The sequence below is a fragment of the Astyanax mexicanus genome, chromosome 8 (genome assembly GCF_023375975.1).
Source record: "Astyanax mexicanus isolate ESR-SI-001 chromosome 8, AstMex3_surface, whole genome shotgun sequence".
Taxonomy (NCBI): Eukaryota; Metazoa; Chordata; class Actinopteri; order Characiformes; family Acestrorhamphidae; genus Astyanax; species Astyanax mexicanus.
In genome coordinates, this window is record NC_064415.1 from 44748978 (window position 1) to 44771682 (window position 22705).

At 40.3% G+C, this 22705-nt stretch overlaps 1 protein-coding gene across 1 annotated transcript in view; it reads right to left on the reverse strand.

Moving 5' to 3' along the window:
* Positions 1–1581: 1581 nt before the first annotated feature.
* insra (insulin receptor a) overlaps positions 1582–22705 on the reverse strand; it is a 159999-nt gene continuing 138875 nt past the window's right edge. The window contains exons 9-21 of the mRNA XM_007236326.4: positions 20753–20920; positions 19382–19580; positions 14176–14459; positions 13245–13384; positions 12036–12195; positions 11183–11285; positions 10824–10891; positions 7878–8107; positions 7128–7238; positions 6104–6263; positions 4470–4599; positions 3777–3911; positions 1582–3683 (exon numbers count right to left, since the gene is read on the reverse strand). Of these exons, the coding sequence (XP_007236388.3) occupies positions 3329–3683; positions 3777–3911; positions 4470–4599; positions 6104–6263; positions 7128–7238; positions 7878–8107; positions 10824–10891; positions 11183–11285; positions 12036–12195; positions 13245–13384; positions 14176–14459; positions 19382–19580; positions 20753–20920 (2243 nt within the window). The 3' untranslated portion in view covers positions 1582–3328. The remainder of the gene's footprint in view (positions 3684–3776; positions 3912–4469; positions 4600–6103; positions 6264–7127; positions 7239–7877; positions 8108–10823; positions 10892–11182; positions 11286–12035; positions 12196–13244; positions 13385–14175; positions 14460–19381; positions 19581–20752; positions 20921–22705) is intronic.

Genomic DNA, 22705 nt, shown 5'->3' on the forward strand with positions numbered 1-22705 from the left:
TCACGAGACGATTTTATCCACATGCATTTACACTTTATATAAAATGTTGGACTGGATGATAAGGAAAACATTTATATTAATATATTTCTCCGGTTATTTGGACTGAAATCTGATTGCTGTGTGGAACGGAATATGCAAATCCACTTATTGGTTGATTATTGGTGTTTTGGTTGTACTGGGAGATGTTTTGGTACTTGAGTGCACCTTAGAGACATGGTGTAAATGTGTCTTGCTTCACCTCCTAAAGGTATTTGAGTAAAATGTTGGACTGGACAACATGGCCAAACTTGATGTCGACATATTTATCATGAGTTGGGTAATAATGTAAAAAATATATATATCATGGTATTTAAATATATTTTCATGATACAAAGTATTTAGCACAATATGCAGACAAGAGACATCAGCCATGTCAGATTTTTAAAAACTGCTATTTTAGTACCACTGCATGGTACAGTGACTTTTCCAGCACATCATCCAATTAAACAGGATTTGTATGCGGTCTCTGTGATGAAATGCACAGTTGGGGCATTGCTCTTTTAGGACTGAGGATATCCTCAGTGTCACATTCCTTAAATAATTGCCTTATTTCTTTTTGGCAAAACTGACTTTTTGGCCCAAGTCATCTCCTCATGATGCTGTAAGACCACCTGTGGTAAAATCTCCTACACACTCAGCTGATCCGATTATTTGATAATAATAATAATAATAATAATAATAATAATAATATCCCTTTAGACTAATGGTCTATGTCAGGAGTGTGATGTAAGCGCATTTATTATGCCAAAGTCACGATAAAATGTGGCTTAGGCTATTTTAAAAAAATTGAAGACTAGGCTACCTTTACTGAACTAATTTCCATGATTCAGGGCGTGTCCTGTATTTATAAGTGATGAGAAAAAGTAGTAATATAAAGTTGACTTCTTTTTTAAAATGATTTAGTCTTATTATTGAGTTTTGCTGTCTGCATTTTATTCAGCAAAATAGCTAATTGTTAAAATAGTTACATGTTAAAAAGTTAAATGTTTTCTGTATTTTAAAATATTTAAATTAGGATTTGTTTGGTTCTACTGTTCAACTACAAAATAAACTACCCCCTTAAACCATTTTTAAATAGTTATAACAACTGTCATATGTTTTGTGTGTGTTTTTTTATTGTTTATGATTTATTAAATCATATTGTTGATATGGTAAGAACATGTATCACCACAAAGTAAAATATTATCATAGAAACAAATGTGTCTCCAGCTATTTGGACTGAAATCTGAATGCTGTGTGGGACAGAATATGTAAACCCTCTTGTCACACTGAACTTAGTAGTTGAATGCATTGTGGAGATGGCTGAGTTTACACTGTTATTCCGTGGCTTAAATATGTCTCAATTCACCTCCTGAAGTTGTTAAAGTGATCGGATTTCTTGGCTTTCTCCACTTATTGTCATAAAACCCAAACTGATGAATTGACCAGGTGTAAACATGATCTACATATTTAATTAGACTTTAAGGCTCCAAACGAACACAAAAACTGAAGTAGAGCTACGTCACAGAGAAAGGAGAACAGAAGAACCTCCATGCACTCGACTCGAATGCACCTGGCTGCTTTTATTAACAGCAGTAATTTCAATCCATATCACATGTCCACGTCTGAAGCTCCGGCATCCAGAACACTTGGGTTGAGCCGATTGCTCAGAGCTTCAGATGATGATTAGTATGATTTCTGAATTAGAAAAAAAAAAAAGATCAGAAACAAACAAAAAAATAAACATGTAAAAACATTTCTACAACCGCCAACAACTCTTTAACAAGGACATCATCGACTATGTACAAAAAAACAAAAAACAAAACAATAATATATTCATATATACTTTTTTTTTTTTTAATCATCTATACCCACTAAAATATATCAAAGCAGCAACTACTGGTCAATCCGAGGAACTCTTTCTGTCCAAATGTCCTGAAAAAAGTTCAGTTTCTTTCAGCCGAAAATGTTCAACACGACGAAACAAATAAATAAGAAAGTCCGAAGGTCGGCTTGTCCTCTGCACGATCCCAAATACTGAGAGATAGAGAGACTTAGAAAAGAGAGAGAGGTGTATACAGTTTGGGCATGGTTCTTTAAATGACAGACAAACGCAGTCATTTTTATCATTTTTTCTGCACATTTTAAAGCACAATTCACTGATTCACTGTTCATATCAGAACAATATAAAATGCTTGTAACTATTTCTTATGTTGAAGAACTCAAATCCTTTAATTCGCTTGAACTTTATTTCCCAAACCCTGAGCTAGACTCTTTCCTTTCTTTCTTTTATCTTTTTTAAAACACCGCTTTATTCTTATATTCTTAAAATTAAACAGACTGTGCCTTTAAGACTATTATATGTAAACATGCTCTGATATGATTGGCTGTGCGCCTCATTGTAAAACTAATGTAAGCAGCCTGGGCTGAAACAGTGTTTAATACATCAGCTTGAATGAGCGCAGCTGACCCTACATAGAGATATATGCAGATGAGTTGAATTTTGAGACATTATTTAGTTAGCTTATAGACTGAATGCACTGGGGAATGACACCCTACCTCAGTTTAACATTTACAAACCTGAGGGCAGTTAGGTTTTCTATTACTTGGGCTCATTAAATGAAGTAAATAAACAGTTATTGTGTATTAAAATGTGCAGAAACGTATCTGTAGAAGTGATGTGATTTATTTACACAACAAAAACATGTCATTCAATAGCCCATACATTTATAGACAGACAGACAGACAGTGAGAGAGAGAGATGTGGAGGTTCGTAGCCATTAGCAGTTTGTTCTGGTATGTCCGCCTTCAGCACAAAGACCTGGACTCTGTACTGACGAGCCACAAATACAATAAGGCCACTTTAATTTATCTTCTCATCGTTCTTTTTGGAGGAACAGCCAGGGAGGTCCATTAAAGTCTAGAGAGGGAGAGAGAGTGATATATGAGCAGCCTTCTGGTTCTCTGAGGTTCAGATTCACAGTTTGTTCCATTCAGACCAGTTCTGGAAACTTGGCAACGTTAAAAAAAAAATAGGAGAAGCTGAGGGTGATGTGCATTTTTCTTCTTCTTTGTCTTCTTTCAATTCGTTAAATACAACAAAAAAAGAACAGGTGGCACCCTGTGTTATGGTACTAATGTGGCAGCAGAAAAAAATAGGAAATTAAAATCCTGAGTGTTTGGCCCATCTGTTTTAGGGCGGCGCGGAGCTAGAGTGTGATAAAAGTGACCGTATAAAAAAGAGATAAACCGATGAGACGGTTAAGCTTGTCGGGCTGGAGGAGAGGATGCCCGTGGGGGGGGGGCACCATTAAGAGGGGCTGGAGCGAGGGAGCGATAAAATGCGTCCGTTTTTCTTGCCCCCGTTCATCTGTGTGTACGGAACATGCTGGTCGTAGCTGCCCCGCAGGCCCACGGCCGAGCCCTCGTCCCCGTCGGCGCTGCCCTCGCGCTGGGAGTAGGACGACGGGTCCAGAGGGATGCTCTCCATGTTCTCTATGTCCATGTCAAAGTCCTCGCTCTCCGGGGGCTTGTTCTCCTCGCTGTAGAAGAAGGACATCTCCTGGAAAGACGGGTGCAGCTCCTCCTTCAGCATCTCGATGATCTCCTGGAAGGTGGGCCGCATCTTGGGGTTGTAGTGCCAGCACATCTGCATCAGATTGTGTCTGAGAGAGACAGAGAGACAGGTTGTTTAGAAACATGAGGGGGACGGTTTTAATGAATTCTTCCACACTGAAGTTCACACATTAAAAGCTCACAGTCTGTCAGCACAGTTGTCCGGCCGGTCCAGGTATCCTCCGTCCATCACAAATTTCAACACCTGCTCGTTGGACAGACCCTGATATGGCTGCTCAGCTAAAGTGCTGATCTCCCACAGCACCACACCAAACGACCTGCCAACACACACACAGTTAATCATCGCTCTGCTTATCTTTCTACATAATCATCATTAACTGCAGTATTTACTGAGGCTCATCATGATAGAATATTCTGTAGCTAACTGCAAATGATCACATTGTTCAATAATTATTTGGTGAATTTATAACTTAATTTTGATTTAACTGCAATTAATGAAACTATTACTTACTATTACTTATATGAAAAAACTGAGAATGAAACTCAACTAATCCTGTATAGCTAATAGTTATAATTACATTAAAGTTATAAATTGTGATAATCATTATTATTCACATCTAATCATATCAGCAAATAAATGTGAAAATCACAACTAATCATGTTGTGTGTTAACTGAAATTAATCACATTATTTTTAGTGCTTGATTGTGATCAATTACTTATTTATTGTGGATTGGCTTATTTGTTCCGGATTAACCCTATCTACTATTTCCATTTCTGTTATTTACAGTTTACAGTCATTTACTGAAAGCCTCCATTAACCGATATAATTAATGCTAATCAAAATCTATATCTTATATTGTGTGTGTGTCTCACCAGCAGTCTGAGTGTGCAGTAAAGACTCCGTCCTTCAGAGATTCTGGGGCCATCCACCTGACGGGGAGGAGCCCCTTCCCCCCTTTCCTGTAGTAATCTGTCTCATAGATGTCTCTGGTCATACCGAAATCTGCCCCAAACAACAAACACCAATCAGAATCACTCCCTCTCACTCACTCCTTCTCACTCACTCCCTCTCACTCCCTCTCACTCACTCCCTCTCACTCACTCCCTCTCACTCACTCCCTCTCACTCACTCACTCTCACTCCTTCTCACTCACTCCCTCTCACTCACTCCTTCTCACTCACTCCCTCTCACTCCCTCTCACTCAATCCCTCTCACTCACTCACTCTCACTCCTTCTCACTCACTCCTTCTCACTCACTCCTTCTCACTCACTCCTTCTCACGCACTCCCTCTCACGCACTCCCTCTCACGCACTCCCTCTCACGCACTCCTCCTCACTCACTCCTTCTCACTCACTCCTTCTCACTCACTCCTTCTCACTCACTCCTTCTCACTCACTCCCTCTCACGCACTCCTTCTCACTCACTCCTCCTCACTCACTCCTCCTCACTCACTCCTTCTCACTCACTCCTTCTCACTCCTCACTCACTCCTCCTCACTCACTCCTTCTCACTCACTCCTTCTCACTCACTCCTTCTCACTCACTCCTTCTCACTCACTCTCACTCACTCACTCCCTCTCACTCACTCACTCTCACTCCTTCTCACTCACTCCTTCTCACTCACTCCTTCTCACTCACTCCTTCTCACTCACTGCCTCTCACTCACTCCTTCTCACTCACTCCTTCTCACTCCCTCTCACTCACTCCTTCTCACTCCCTCTCACTCACTCCCTCTCACTCCCTCCCTCTCACTCCTTCTCACTCCCTCTCACTCACTCCCTCTCACTCACTCCCTCTCACTCCCTCTCACTCCCTCTCACTCCTTCTCACTCCTTCTCACTCCTTCTCACTCACTCCTTCTCACTCACTGCCTCTCACTCACTCCTTCTCACTCACTCCCTCTCACTCACTCCTTCTCACTCACTCCTTCTCACTCACTCTCACTCCTTCTCACTCACTCCTTCTCACTCACTCTCACTCCTTCTCACTCACTCTCACTCCCTCTCACTCACTCTCACTCCCTCTCACTCACTCACTACTTCTCACTCCCTCTCACTCACTCCTTCTCACTCACTCCTTCTCACTCACTCCCTCTCACTCCCTCTCACTCCCTCCCACTCACTCCCACTCACTCACTCCCACTCACTCCTTCTCACTCACTCCTTCTCACTCACTCCTTCTCACTCACTCCTTCTCACTCACTCCCTCTCACTCACTCCCTCTCACTCACTCCCTCTCACTCACTCCTTTTCACTCACTCCTCCTCACTCACTCCTCCTCACTCACTCCTCCTCACTCACTCCTTCTCACTCCTTCTCACTCACATTCTCTCACTCTCTGTTTTGCTCACTCACTCAATCCCTCAGTTTCACTCTTAGTCTGACTCACTCAGTCTCTCTTCCTTACTCTCTCTTTGAATCACTCGCTCTCATTCTCTGACAATTAAGACACACATAACAATAATAATTAAATACCTAAAGCCTTTAAAGTAAACAACGCTCCATACCTCCAATCTTAACTGTGAAATCCTCAGCCACCATGCAGTTTCTGGCAGCCAGGTCTCTGTGCACAAACTTCTTGGCGTTCAGGTAGGCCATGCCATCTGCGATCTCCGCAGCCATCTGGATCATCTCCTTCAGTGTGGGGGGCGGCCGGCCGGGGTTATTCTGATAGAAACACACACACAGAGCAGTTCATATTCTCACACCCTGCCCAGACGACCAGGAAAATCCTGTTCTGAATAGTAAATAAAAAAGCTATACTTGTGTTGTAGTCATGATTATTTAAAGCTAAACTCTGACCTCTCTGAACAGGATCATCTCAAATACTGAATTAGGCAGAAAATTAGCTTCACATCTTCAGACTTTAAGATGACTTTGTTATTTGCATCACATTGTACATGAGATGAAACGAAATTGTATTCTCACAGTCCAGTTCTACCTGAAAGGACAACTGTTATGCAAGATAAAATAAAATAAAATATAAAATAAGAATGAATCAGATAAAAATAAAAATAAAACACATAATATAATTAGGAGAGTAGGGAAGTAGCAGCAACATGAAACCAGAGTGCAAGTACATAAAGCACTTTTGCTAGAGCAGCATGGATAAGTGTGAATGAAGAGGAGTAACATGATAAAGTGTCAGTGCAGTGTGTTGTTTAGGAGGAGTGTAAGTATCTTATTTAAATCCTTCGTTTCAGCATCGCTACAAGTGTTTGTCCCCATCTCCCAGGTGCTTACTGCTCATATATTTCTGTTACCATGGTATGTTTTTTAATGCATGAGCAGACTGACAAACTTGAGAATACTTTGGTTAATACTTTGGTGTTTGCATACTCTAATAAAATACCATTACTGAGCTAAAATCCTGCTTTCTGCAGAAATCTGTTTCTTATAGATTATGAAATAATCGAATGAAATTATATAATGCATGCAAATGCAGTTACTGTTTATACATATGGCCCCTGGTGAGTGTGCGTGTATATATGCGTGTGTGTATGTGTGTGTGTGTGTGTGGGGGGGGCTTACCTCGGATTCAGGCCTGAGACAACGCAGGTAGCTTTTCAGGTCACCATGGGTCATTAGCTCCATCACCACCAGGGTGGGCTGGCCTTTGGAAACCACACCCAGCAGTCTCACCTGTCAACCAGTGACAGAACAGTTACCAGGTTTATAGTAAGAGTAGTTGTATTTAACAGTGTAAGTAGGTCTACACATCCTGGCCAAAAAATGTCTTCACCTGGATTTAAGTAAGCAAATGGTGTGGGGTTGCTGCAGTTGGTCTGCAGGTTTAGGTTCAGCAACAGTATGTGCTGAAAAAATGAGGTCAGCTGACTCTACCTGAATATACTGAATATAGACCAGGTTATTCCATCAAAGGATTTTTTTTTCCCTGATGGCACAGCCATATTCCAAGAAGATAATGCCAGGATTCATGTGGCTGGAATTGTGAAAGAGTTCAGGGTTCAGGGAGCATGAGATCATCATTTTCACACATGGATTGTTCACCACAGAGTCCAGATCTTAACCTCATTGAGAATCTTTGGGATGTGATGGAGAAGACTTCTACCATCATCAATGCTGCAAGATCTTGGTGAAAATGAATGCAACACTGGATTGAAATAAATCTTGTGACACTGCAGAAGCTTATTGAAACAATGCCACAGTGAATGCATATCGCAATTAAAAATAAAAGGCGATCCAAGTAAATATTAGTGTGTGACCTTTTCTTTGCTAGTGATATTTTTTTGGCCAGGCAGTGTGTGTGTGTTCTCTCACCACATGGTGGCAGTTGAAGGCCTTCATGACAGATGCCTCGTTGAGGAACTCGATGCGCTCTCTCAGGCTGGCTGACTCGTTCACAGTTTTGACAGCGACGCGGGTCTGCGGCTCCCCCTTTACAATGTCCTTCGCTATACCCTCATACACCATACCGAACGAGCCCTGCCCCAGCTCACGCAGCAGACTGATCTTATCCCGGGGAACCTCCCACTCATCCGGCTCGTACACTGCACACAGATGACAGACAGACACAGTCAACATTTAGGGTTATATGATGTCTCATACATATTAGACATGTGTAAGTACACTAAACACTATGTGGACAAAAATACATCACAGCAATGATTTCTGTGTTATCATTATTGTGGTACTTTATTCTTGAGTTATTAAGATAAGAAACTGACAAGGTGTGATTTTTGTGTCAAACCCCGATTGGGTTTTATAAATAGGGTATTTTACCATTGTACATCACTAAATGGGACCCATGTTCATTATTATTTCTTTCAAAATAAAGACTATAAGCATCCTGCTTGTGCTTGAATTAAAGCTTCTTACCATTGCTGTGAGGATAAGATTGCATTCAGCAAAAGGACCATTAGTAAGATCTGGATGTGAACTCATTCAGTAAGTATTGGATAGAGCACCATCATTTCAAGGAACACAGTTTCACGGCTTCACAGCTCAATAATGGAAGATCTATACCCAATAGCCCATGCCTGGTTAGAGATGGTGCCAGTAGGTACATGTTTATCTGCTGCGAAGAGTCCTATTCTTTTGGCAGTATTTCTCTACCAGGACTAGACAGGCTTTTTGTATGTGTGTGCCTTTGCATATCTGTGTCAGCAGTGGGTGAAACCTGAGGTAGCTGAATGTATTAATCTGAAAGAGTGTCCACAAACATATACAGCAGATCAATAATAATAATAATCCAAAATGTGGCCTATTATTCAATGTACGAGTAACAGACATTTGGTCCTGTATTTATCTGTATTACAACAAGAGAACAAGTACACACAGTATTTGAGGGTGACGTTGTGTAAGGCAGGCTGTGAGTTTGAGTGGTAGCAGTGCTGCAGAGTAATCAGGGCCAGTACTTTTGTTTGGGAGTATTATGGTCTGTCTCTATGCACCTAGGCTGGGTGTGTGTGTGACTGTGTATCATTAGTGAGTCGGGACAGATAAAAACAGTGCGGGTGAAATCTGGGGAAGGGGCAACGTGTCTCAGATACATCTCAGACATTTTCCTCTACTGAATCACTGAAGCGGTGCTGAGGGTTAAGAGTTCACTGTGCTCATCTGCAGAGAGCCAGGATTCACATCTCCACTCTGAACTCACCAGCTGGATTTATTTTATCAGCTCATTTTCTTTCTGTTATATTAGCGGTCGTTAGAGGTTACTATCAGACAGAGACGCTAACTAAGCTTAACTGGTCCAATTGCTGCACCAATCCCTGTCTGTGTGCATGCTATTTTAACAGTTTAATGCAGGTGATGTTAGTTTTCATAAAGGTCAAATAATGCAAGGTAATCAAAAATTTCATTCAATGTGTTTTCTTTCATTTTATGATTTTTACATTGTATATATTTAATACTGAAGACATTAAAGCTATACAGGTACGGACGCTGAATTATTCTGTAATCAAAACACATTATGTATGAATTTTATAAGTTAGCTTGTAAGGAGCAGTAAAGCCACTCCACTGAAGTACAGCATAATACAGGAGTTTTAGTTTAGTTCTCCAGTGCCAAAACTGGAGCAGCATTAGCATTAGCCGCTAACTGTGTTTAGGGCTAGCTCTTCCACTGTTCACAGGTGAGTATTATCGGACTGTAGTCTGGGTGTTTATCGTGTTAAAACTAGCTACGTGGGATAAACCGCTAGCTAATATTGGCCTGGCTTGCCCCGCGGCAAGTGTTCGCGGTTAACTGGCAATGCTAATGCTGCTGCACCCAGCCTTAGTGGAAATCTGAAAATCTAAGCTTCTATCTCAGTGCCTTCATGGGGGACAGTCAACTGTAATAGTTTTCTCAGTGTCTTGAAGGAGTTCCCGGAGGTGTTGAACAATAGTTGCTGCTTTTCTTTTAAACTGTGGATCAGCTCATCCCAAATCACCTTAAGTTGGGTTTAGGTCAGGGGATTGTGCAGACCAAAATATTTTTACTGTTTACTGTGTAACTCCATATGCATCCCTTAACTTTTTCCATGTGTTTTATATGTATAAAATTAATTAAATTGAAAAAACAGAGGAGAAAGTGTGTCCAAACGTTTGACTGGTACTTTATGTAAAATTAGTTACCTCAGTTGTTATTTCTAATGCAAATATATGTTCAATGCATATAAAGAATGTAACGAGAAGCATGTAGCATGTAATCAGTTTAACAGTTTATCTGTCTCATTGTAACAGTAACTCTACACAATTTGGAAGAGTAATGACCCCATCCACTCAGTACTAACTTCAACATTGGGAGGGTGAGACTAGCACATGCCTCCTCTGATACATGTGAAGCCAGCTTTTTGAACTGCTGCTGCATCACCGGGTAGCCAGCACCCAGAAAGAGAACCGGAAAAAGAAAGGCCTATAGTGTTCTCTGGCAGTCAAAGCGAGCAGCATGATCCTGGATTCAAACCAGTGATCTTCGGATCATAGTGGCAGTGGGTCAGTGTGCAAAATGTTTAGCTTAAGGTTCAGATCTTAAATAGTAAAATATGATTTTTGGACAATGGGATTTTTTTTAACTGGTACTCTAAATCTTAACTTGTCTTTAGTCAGGTGACTGGAATAGTGATAATAAAGGGAGGTTGTTTTCAGACGGCACTGTGGTGAACATTCAGTGGTGTGACAGTGATGGGAGTAAGTTGTCAGACTGTAGTTTATAATGTTCAGTTATAGGATAAGGGCATTTGATCATCATTCTGTATAAACAGGATGGCCATTTCCTCACCTTCATCTGGGCTGAGGTACTCTGGGTTGGGTGATGTGTACAGGCGTCCTGTTGGTCCTTCAGTTTGCCTGACATAAACAAGCACACAAACACACTTACAACAACAACACACTTACACATTTAGAACGATCTCTCACAGATTTAAAATGCACAGTTTTAGCCAAATCCAAGTGGACAGAAATTCAGAGCAGACCTAAACACAGCAGCAGATTTAACAATATCAGTCTTTCTGTCCCCAAGTGAGGCGTAGCGTGTTAAAAAACGTATTAAACACCTCCACACACAATCTGAGGAGTGTGTGATAATCACAGCCTGCAGAGGGCCTAAACTCTCACTTTGAAGACTCTTCATTCACTCACTTCTTTTTGAACACGATGAAACCGGCCAATCCCATCAGTAGCAGAAGGAAGATGCAAATAACTGGGGCAATCACGATCTTTAGCATGTTGGAGGGGTCAACACCTGAACAACAGAAGGACAAGTGTGTCATCAATATCTCTTAATTTTCTTCTCAGGGTTTTAGTTAATGGTGTTGTGTTAGTTGCTACGCTGCTGTAATGTAAGTTGTTGTGTAGAAGATTTTTATTGGAGTACTGTTACAGAAGGGCATGGCTGGGTTAGACAGCTCCACACAGCACTGATATTAGGGATGCAACAAATTTTCAGCAAGCAAAATAAATGAAAAGAAAGAATGATTTTTAACGAACAGTGACTTCAATGACTTTAAAGCTACTAAATTTAATTAAATTAATCTAACTTTATTATAATATAGATTAATCTACCTTTCTCTCTTCTCTCCTCTCCGTTATACTTTCTACTGCAACCCTTATTATATGTTTCCTATTTCTGTGATTATAAATTCATGGCATTCTAAAGTAGCAGCAAAAATCATTTTTGTACACTTCTTTTAAGCTTTGTTGGTTTGTCTGCTAGCATAATAAAACTGTTCTACTTTTGTATGTGCTGTCTTTTTGAAAAGCAAAAATACATACATTTTGGCTAATAAATTTATGCAATGGAAAACAAAAACTTGCAAATGAATGTAAACCTGTGTAAAAGCATGTTCTGTATTTGGCTTTCAGTCAATGTTTTTTTGTGGTTTCAGTTTTGGTCAGAATAATAATGTATCAGATTCATGTAGTGCATTTCACATATCCATAAATATCCTAAACGTGTGCAGTAGTGAGTGTATGTTTGTGAAAAGAGACGTACGGAGGTCCTGCACGTAGAAGTGTGTGGGTTCTGTCCAGGATCCGTTTCCTGCCAGTGAAGTGGCTCGAATCCGAACAGTGTAATTCCCAGGATGCACCACTCTTAGCTTACAGCCATTGTCCGTGATATAGCTCTTTCTGGACACGCAGTGATGCAACTCCTAAACACACAAACACACAAAGAAACTTTTAAACTAATGGTACAATTAATTATTGCATTTGTATCATTGAAGAACACGATTGTTAAAGGCTGTAATAACAGAGCAAATAACCACATTGCAGAGTTAAGCCTATTTTACACATACTGTGGTTACCACAAAGCTTCCATACTAGTTAACATATTTTGCTGCACGTAATGCTGTACGAGTTGATACACAGATAACATATTTAAATATATTTAATCAAATGTTCCCACGCTTTATATGTATTAGTTCTTCTTTCTTTTTTTTAAGGTGTTTATGAGAACTGAAGGGCAGGAACTAGTCCTGCAGGTGACACTCTTAATCTAGATACTGAACAGAATGAACACAATTCTTATTTTATTATTTTTCTACTCCACCCAGTGTATAAGCCTGTGCAGGTTTTGTGTGTTCTGCTGTGGACTGTGACTGGATGAGCAGTATACAGAGTTAAAGTGAGCTTAAGGACATGAAAGACTAAACTCCTGCTCCGTAGTTTAAAGTGTGCCAGCTAAATGTGTGTTCAGTTGTCCGTGGTGACTGGATCACATAGCTGACGCAACCCGGCTAAAACAGCTTGTTGATATGGAGCCCAATCCCATTTCAACAGGACTGATGATAATCTTTTCAAGAGTGCAGCCAGGGTCCACAGCTTCACTTTAAACTCTCACTTTTGACTGTTATGATGTGATAAACTAGTCCAATACAAGCAACGATTTAACAACGTTATTAAATACTTTTTACAATTATGTTACCATTACACCTTGAATGCGAAATAAATCTTATTAAATAATTTTAAAGTCTTTTATGCTTTTATCTGTCTCAGTCACGCTGAGACCAAGCTGATGGAATAACAGGAATGGAATCCACACTATACATAATCAGAAGTATCAGACACTTCTTTTAAGGAGTGAGTTTAGCTGCTTACATGGTGCACCCATTACTGATGGACATTCAGTTGAGCTTGTGCAGCTGTGTGTTTCTGTACGTGTATGGATGTGCATATATGTGTGTGTGTGTGTGTTTCTGACCTCTGTATCTCCCAGCCTTTTGTAGTTGACCTCGTAGAGGATGATCATGCCATTGGGAGCTTTTGGCTCGATCCACCTGATATGAACAGAATACTCCGCAACCTCAAAAGTGATTGGACCCATGATGTCGTCAGCATGATCTGCACAAAAACACACAAACATAAACTAATTATAAACTCATTTACTTTAATCCAGTTCACTTTAATTAAACTTAAATTGCTCCTGCAGGCTGATTACAGGGCACACTTCAAACACACAGCAAGAAGGAGTATGGCCGAATTATAGTTCTGCTTCAAATCAACGGAGAGTCTACAAAATAGTCTGCACAAGTGGGCAAAGATCACCAGTGAGCCACAAAGCACCATCTAGTGGTCCGCAGGTCCATCCTCAGGGGAAGGCAGCAGTTTGTAGTGGGCCAGTAACTAAACTTTTAGTCATTAAAGTGTAGGCTGAGTGAAAACTAAACATTTAGTAAAACTAAGTTAACTCCTTCCTAACAGGCATTGAGCAGGCAAAATGACAACTCTGAGAAAAATTACAAATAAAAACAAGTAGCTCAGAAATATCTCAAAGCAAATTAAATGTGATCATTTTAAGAAATTACTGCCTGATTGAAAGGAAACAAGAGTTAATTACTTGAATTCTTTGTCTCTTAATGTGTTTGAGAGCATCAGTTGTAAAGTAGTGAAGGGGTAGAGTAACAGGTATACAGTGAATAGCTCTATTTGAATAATGCTCTAATCCAGATTAAGTAAAGAAAAAAAATACTTTAAGAAATGAAAGTCAGTCAAAAGCGCAGACAAAAACGCTCTGATGAAACTGGCTCTTATCAGGACCGCTCCAGGAAAGGAAAACCAAGAGTTATCTCTGTTGCACAGCATTGTCTGATTTTGAAATAATTTGACTTTTTCGCTTTAGATATTGGTCTTACCCTCCGGCATGGTGCGTGCACTGACGTATGCGGCCATGCTGCAGCGGGCAGGGTCTGTGGGGTGGTTGCAGGCGTGGATTTCGATCTGGTAGCTGGTGAAGTGCCTGAGGTTGGAGATGACTGTGGACTCTTTAGCGTAGACGAGCTGTGTGATCTTATTGGCCTCGGCTTCCTCCTCCGGGCTGGGGGTGGATGAGGTGTTGGGTGGGATGGAGGGTGTGGTGAGAAAGTCAGAATGGGTCTGGTTAGCCACACCCACGAGGGACCTGCGCTGTCGGGACGGCCTAAAAAAAAAAGACAGAAACAGGTTACAGATTATTTACACAACTCACATACTACTGTTCTCTGGTTTGTGACATTTGTGCAGGTTTTTGTTTGTAAACAAAAACAGACATAATTAACACAATTATAAAATAGATAAAATATTTAGGCTGAACACAAATCAAACAGATTATGGTCAGATGAGACTCATATGGAGTTTTTGGACATATTAAGCTTTTTTGTGTAATGCAAATCAGCAAACACCATCCCAACAGTGAAGTAAGATAGTGGCAACATCATGTTGTGGAGATATGAGAACATCCCATTAACATGATGAAGCTGATATGTTGTCTTCACACACACACACACACACACACACACACACACACACACACACACACACACACACACACACACACACACACACATACAAACACACACACACACACACACACACACACCTTTAAGCAGAGCAATGACAATCCCAAACACAAGAACCATCAGTACAAAAGTAAAGTTAAATTCTTGACCTAAATCTAAGCACAGATTTGTGGTACTGTTTGTGGTACTGTGGTTCTTTAAAGCATTACCAGACCACCTCATGAACAGTGAGCAGAGCTGGTAAAACTCATCTAAAAAAGTTTTTACATGCAAGCAATTTTACTGCTGAATTTTATGCTTCTGCAAGGCTCTGTGTTTGCCCTAAAAAGAGTAAAGTAAAAAAAACAATACCTAAAACTAAAATAATTGTTACTGTTTTCCCAGGCCTCACTAGAGGGAGCAGATGAGCAGTGTGTGTGGTTTTTGGTGAGGCCGGTGGTAAACCACCACCAAATCACTACAGCAGCTGGCAGCCTCTACTGTTCCCCCTTATTTAATAAACCACAGCTCAGGAGACAACTCAGCGATTTCTCTGCATACTGCAGACCCAAATGAAGTCAGGAGCAGGATGACTTCAGCTTCAGAGCCAAGTTTCCAAGTGTAAATACAATTTTAATAAAGTCTCCACCATTTATCCAGTCAGCAATGTCCAAACTCATACAGAAGATATTCTCACAGCATCCTTACCCTCAGCTCTTAACAGCTATAAGATTTTAGTTTAATATACATATACAGTGAAAAAATTGTTTCCACCCCTTTAACTGAATGCATTCTTTAAGCTTAAGTTGCACCCATTGCTGACAGAGATGTAAAGTGCACACCACTTGTCTAATGCATGTAGAGAGTGCCAATAGAACAGGACACTCTCTATATGTGGTAAATATGAACCAATGACAGGTGAGGGCTAGAGGGGTATAAAGCACTCCAGCATTGAGCTGTAGAGCAGTGGAACAGTGTCCTCTGGAATGAGATGCCCCATCCAGCACTCTAATGCTCTTGTAGCCGGATGCAATCAAATCTTCCCAGCATTGATCCTTTCATTTCTCACAGTCCAACAGAAATGCTCCAAAAAGTCTTGGCAAAACCTGTTACATTGACTTTTACTGACAGTAAAGAATGTTTTTTCCTGTAAAGAAGACGTTTTGGAGATACAAGGTTTTTTCCAACAGTGAAAATATAGTATGTCACAAAAGTGGCCATCGTGCTGTAGCTCAGTTTCAGGGGTTTAATTAACGTCCTATAGCCTAGGCCATCTTTGTGGAGAGCAACAATTCTGTTTCTCACAACCTCAGAGAGTTCCCTGCCATGAGGTGCCATGTTGAATGTCCAGCGGCTATTATGAGAGAATTGTACCTAAAACACCAAATTTCCGCTTAGAAGTGTATGAATTTTTGTTACAGTTTAGACATTAATAGTCGTGTGTTAAGAGCACACAACTGAGAGAACAGCAGATTTAGACTTTTATACAATATGTACACTGACTACTTTACTTTGTATCAAAGTGTCTTATCTTCAGTGTTGTCCAATGAAATGACATAATAAAATATTTACAAAATATCAGGGGTGTAGTTACTTATGAGATACTATATATAGAGATTTAGTGGTTCATTGTCCTGCTGATAGCTCTTCAGTTGTACGCAGGTACTGAATACCAGGAACACCCCACAAGACCTGCCTGATGTTTTGAAGACATTCTGACCCAGTCTTACAGCCATCACAGTTCACTTCTTGTCAAAATGTCTCTGATAATTAAATGTACCCACCCCCTGACAGGTGCCAGTCGACCCAGATGTTATGGCTGATTGGTGTGGCATGACAAAAGAAGATTTAAGTCCAATGAATTTGAATAAAGTCAATACCAAGAAAGCACTGTATGGAAAAATAGACATAGTTTAATACTTTTATTAATAGTCTGGAGCCATGCAGAACTGGAGTCTCCTCTGAGCAGCCCAAACAGAGAGCTGATAAAAAGCCAATCTGAACAGTAAACAGCTGCACTCAACTGCAAACTAAACCTGCTGACCTTCTAAAGAAGACCTGCTTGTGTCTACTCCAGCACAGGGTCACTCAGTGTCTGTGCCTGTGTGTGTGAGTGTGTGTGTTTGAGACTATGAAGGAATGTGAGATTTAGAGCCGTCTGAAAGACTCTGTAGGACAGAGAGAAACACACTGGTAAAAAACACACATTCAAGGTCATGCTCCTAACAGCTGCCTCACAGCCTACAGTTCACACCAGCAACACGCTCCACAGCACAAACACTCAGAGACTGTAGCCTAAAACCAGACAAACACTGCAGCGGTGTACACTTTACATTATTACACTTTTTTTGATCCGATCACTTGACTGCATGAAAAGCCTTTATCATCCTCCTCCTTTTTTATTTCTGGTTTATGAGCGGGGACTCAGGCTAGACAATAATTCAATTAATATACAATACCAGTCAAAAGTTTGGACAAACCTTCTCATTCAATGTTTGTCTTTATTTCTTTATTTTAATTTAGTTTCTACATTGTAGATTTATATTAAAGACATGAAAACAATTGAGGGGCACATTATGTAGTAAAAAAAATCCGCTGACCTAAACCCAACGAGATGAGCTGGAGGACAGTGTAAGAGAAAAGCCGCAACTATTTTTCAGGGTTAATTTCGTTGACGAATAATTTGTCATAGTTTTCATCAACAAAACTTTTTTCCAAGACAAAAATGAGACAATAACTAAATAAAAACAGCACAAAATAATAAAAACGATGACAAAATTAACTGACATTTTTTGTCAACGAATAAAAACGAGACGAAAATGTTTGGCAGGGATGACATCCAATCAGAACTGATTTAGTTTTGTTAAAGGTAGGGACCAGGAAGAAATCCAATCACTACTACTTTAGCGTAAGTGGAGAGGCCGGACATGCAGGGTTGTCATCCAATCAGTACCCGTCTCTTTTGCAGTAAGGCGGTCAGATACAAAAATGGTAAGACCACACTCTGTCGCTACTTATAGGGCCATATATTGACATATATGACTAAAACTAAATCAAAATCCTTTGCCAAAAATAACACTGCTATTGTTCAGCACCCCCAGGAACTCCTTCACGATGCTGAGAAAACTAGTCTAGGTGACTCCACCTCATAAAGACACTGAGATTAAAATACCAAGAGTGTGCAGATCTGTCTTCAAAGATAAATGTGTTACTTAGAACAGGGTTTCTCAGACGGGGGGCTGCAGACTACCAGGGGCCGTGAAGCACCCTCTAGGGGTCTGCAGGCTCATCCTCAGAGGGAGACAGTAGTCTGTAGTGAGCACTGTAAATCAGGGGTATCAAACTCGTGGCCCTTGGGCTATTTGCGGCCCGCAGAACGATATTTTGTGGCCCTCGACTTAAAATCAAATTTTAGTGTTAGCACGCAAGAAAGAAGCATCCTCTCCCCGTCCACCAGCACAGCGCATCCTATTCTTTTATATAGAGAGAGCCGCTGAAGGAACGCAGCCCCGCTGTGTGTGACAGAGGCACACACACACACACACACACACACACACAGAATATATGCCTTTCAACCACGGATTTATAGAACTATATATCACAATGAGGTCGATTTGAAAATCTTAAACTTATGATTGACTACACCTATTGCTTCATTTGAATTAAAACGTCACGGATACGCCCACACAGATACGCCCACACGGATACGCCCACACGGCGAGCTGAGTCATCAGGTGTTCTGTCAAATTGTGCTACCCTGTCAAACCGTGCTACTCTTATGTGTATATTTAAAGGTACAAATACAAAAGAAGCAATATTAGAGCATGTTTCCAGTAAGAAGGTCATGTACTATATTTGGATAGCCTAAATCACAGTTTCAGGGTAAAGTTATGGTAGCAAGAGTTTATTATACTCTGATTTTTTTTGGATATTTTATTATTGTTGTTGTTATTATTATTATTATTATTATTAGGGGGGTCTTGACGCATTCAAGTTGTAAACAAGTGGGCTGTAAGGTAGAAAAGGTTGAGAACCCCTGACTTCTAAAATGTAAAACATACGCTGGTTTGTTTAACTCTTTTTGTTTAGAAAAGAATTCTGCATGTGTTACTCTATAGCTTTAATATAGATTTCAATATTAAACTTACAATATAAAAAATCATTAAAAGGAAAGAAAACAAATTGAATGAGAAGAGGAGTGTCTAAACTGTCCTGTACTGTATATCGTCAAATACATTTAATCGTTTAATAAAGTTACAGATGTCGGTTGTGGGTATTCTATGCATTTTTTTCTGTAGCTTTTATATTTTTCATATCAATATCAGAATTACACTGATAGTATTTAGACAAATTTAGTATTTTGACACAAATGTTGTCCGTATTGTCAAGCCTGAAGGAGGCTTCCTCACTTGGATCATAAAAATAACAACAATTATATTTATAGTGCCCACAAACATCCGGACATCATCAACATCTAACCATCTCTCTGATCCTGAGGTGATTCTGCTATCATCAAGGTATCATTTCTAGGAAAGGGATGAGATAAGTCCTGGTTTAACGAAGTGTTGGGTGTTGGTGAGGTTACCTGATTCTGAACACCTCGTTGTGCAGGTAGTTCTCGAAGGTCTTGCGGTACTCCGTCTCCTCAGCCTCCTTCTTCAGCTGCTTCTCAGTTTTGGGACAGGCGCAGCAGCGTCCTCCCTGACCGTGTTCCTCAGTCTGATTCCACTTCTGCTCTTCGCCACTGTCCACCTGTGTCGGGGCTCGAGACGGCAGCTTCATACCTGAACACACACGCACACACGCACAAGAGATGCTCAAAATCACAAAACCAGCCAAGAGTCCAAGTCAAGTCTCAAAGGTACACAATGAGCTGGGCTCATGAACAGCTACATACAGGCTATAACAAAGTAATGTGTTGTTTCATTAAATAAATACTATTTTACTGCTATCAAACTCAAACTTGCGCACCCTAAACTGGACTAAAGGAAACATTAATAGCAGTGGACTTATGGCTCATTATTTATGACATTCTTTTTAAGAATTAATAAAAGAAAACTATCATTTAGACAATTTACCATTAATTATGGTTGCGCATTGCTAAAGTGTTATGCGCATAAAGCTATACTGTTTTTCTGCATTAATATTATTATTTTTATCACAGACACCATAGCAAGCACTTAGCAACATTATTCCAATGACCATAGTGAACGGTGGGTGCCATTTTAGCTGCGCAACCATCCTGCGTTTCCTTCAGGAAATACACTTTTCTAGTTAAGATTGTAAGTTACTACTGATAAAGCTAATGTGAAGAATTAGCTTAAATTAAATTTCTATGGTTATAAGCAAGCATTACAGAGCATACTATAGCTAATATGTATAGTTAGAATTGGTACATAGGTGATACAAAACATGTTCATGAGGTTCTTTGCACAAAATCTCAGCAGCTTTATTCTTGCCAGTTTGAGCCATTAAAGGGCTTGGTCACTTTATGCAAATAAGCTGTTTCTGGCCACACTAAGTACCACACATGCTAGTGTTAGCTTGTGCTAAATGGCAAAACACGAATATTAAGCTAGTCATGTTAACTGCGATAGAAACACAAAACTGTCCAAATATTTGTAGAGCTAACTGTATATAATGTCTGAGTAAGTTTATGGACCACAGTCATACTTAACTTTTTCTTTATTACTTACAGTCAAACACATTGTATTGTCAACATTAACACACAAACATACTGTTGTTTATTTTTATGTTCTATACTGTGTGTAATTTTTATTATTTTAATAAAATGTATGATATGGGGCCTTTAGTGAAGTTTAGTTCATCATGTCTTGATAACAGGTATTTAACTGCTTAATGAAACTTCATGTACTGGTTTATTCTGAAACAGACCAGTCTCTACTTCCCCTTCCCAAAGGTTGTGAATGGTGTGTGTAAAAGAGTGTGAGCTGACCTTTCTGACAGTAGTCGAACTTGTAGAGCTCACTGGCCTCAGGCTGCTGCTGGCAGAACACCAGGTAGTGTGTGATGTTGCCGTTGGGGTCGTTGGGGGGCTTCCACTTCAGGATAATCTGAGATGAGGAGTTGGAGGAGGAGATTGGGTCCAGCGGCACAGACGGCTCTAAAAGCACAACACAAACAACACACATCAGAACAAGAGGAGAAAACACAGAACAACACTTAAAGAACTGCAAGTCTCACTTGCCTCAGCTAAGGTCAGTGTTCATGATTTAATAATAAGAAGAAGACTGGTTAAAAATGGGAGTTCTACAGTAAAAAACACTGCTGACCAAAAAGAACACAACAGCCCGTCTCACTTACACTACCGTTCAAAAGGTCACTCAAACAATTTTGTGTTTTCCATGAAAAGTCACACTTATTCACCACCATACGTTGTGAAATGAATAGAAAATAGAGTCAAGACATTGACAAGGTTAGAAATAATGATTTGTATTTGAAATAACATTGTTTTTCATCAAAGAATCCTCCATTTGCAGCAATTACAGCATTGCACACCTTTGGCATTCTAGCTGTTAATTGGTTGAGGTAAGCTGGAGAAATTGCACCCCACGCTTCTAGAAGCAGCTCCCACAAGTTGGATTGGTTGGATGGGCACTTCTGGCGTACCATACGGTCAAGCTGCTCCCACAACAGCTCAATGGGGTTCAGATCTGGTGACTGCGCTGGCCACTCCATTACCAATAGAATACCAGCCGCCTGCTTCTGCTGTAAATAGTTCTTGCACAATTTGGAGGTGTGTTTCGGGTCATTGTCCTGTTGTAGGACGAAATTGGCTCCGATCAGGCGCTGTCCACTGGGTATGGCATGGCGTTGCAAAATGGAGTGATAGCCTTCCTTATTCAGAATCCCTTTTACCCTGTACAAATCTCCCACCTTAACAGCACCAAAGCAACCCCAGACCATCGCATTACCTCCACCATGCTTAACAGATGGCGTCAGGCATTCTTCCAGCATCTTTTCATTTGTTCTGCGTCTCACAAACGTTCTTCTTTGTGATCCAAACACCTCAAACTTGGATTCATCCGTCCACAACACTTTTTTCCAGTCTTACTCTGTCCAATGTCTGTGTTCTTTTGCCCATCTTAATCTTTTTCTTTTATTAGCCAGTCTCAGATATAGCTTTTTCTTTGCCACTCTGCCCTGAAGCCCAAAATCCCGCAGCCGTCTCTTCACTGGTGTTTTGCGGGTACTATTTAATGAAGATGCCAGTTGGGGACCTGTGAGGCGTCTGTTTCTCAAACTAGAGACTCTAATGTACTTATCTTCTTGCTTAGTTGTGCAACGCGGCCTCCCACTTCTTTTTCTACTCTGGTTAGAGCCTGTTTGTGCTGTCCTCTGAAGGGAGTAGTACACACCGTTGTAGGAAATCTTCAATTTCTTAGCAATTTCTTGCATGGTATAGCCTTCATTTCTAAGAACAAGAATAGACTGTCGAATTTCAGATGAAAGTTCTCTTTTTCTGGCCATTTTGAGCGTTTAATTGACCCCACAAATGTGATGCTCCAGAATCTGCTCAAAGGAAGGTCAGTTTTGTAGCTTCTGTAATGAGCTAGACTGTTTTCAGGTGTGTGAACATGATTGCACAAGGGTTTTCTAATCATCAATTAGCCTTCTGAGCCAATGAGCAAACACATTGTACCATTAGAACACTGGAGTGATAGTTGCTGGAAATGGGCCTCTATACACCTATGTAGATATTGCACCAAAACCAGACATTTGCAGCTAGAATAGTCATTTACCACATTAGCATGTACAGAGTGTATTTGTTTAAAGTTAGGACTAGTTTAAAGTTATCTTCATTGAAAAGTACAGTGCTTTTCCTTAAAAAATAAGGACGTTTCAATGTGACCCCAAACTTTTGAACGGTAGTGTATGTCAAAAAAAA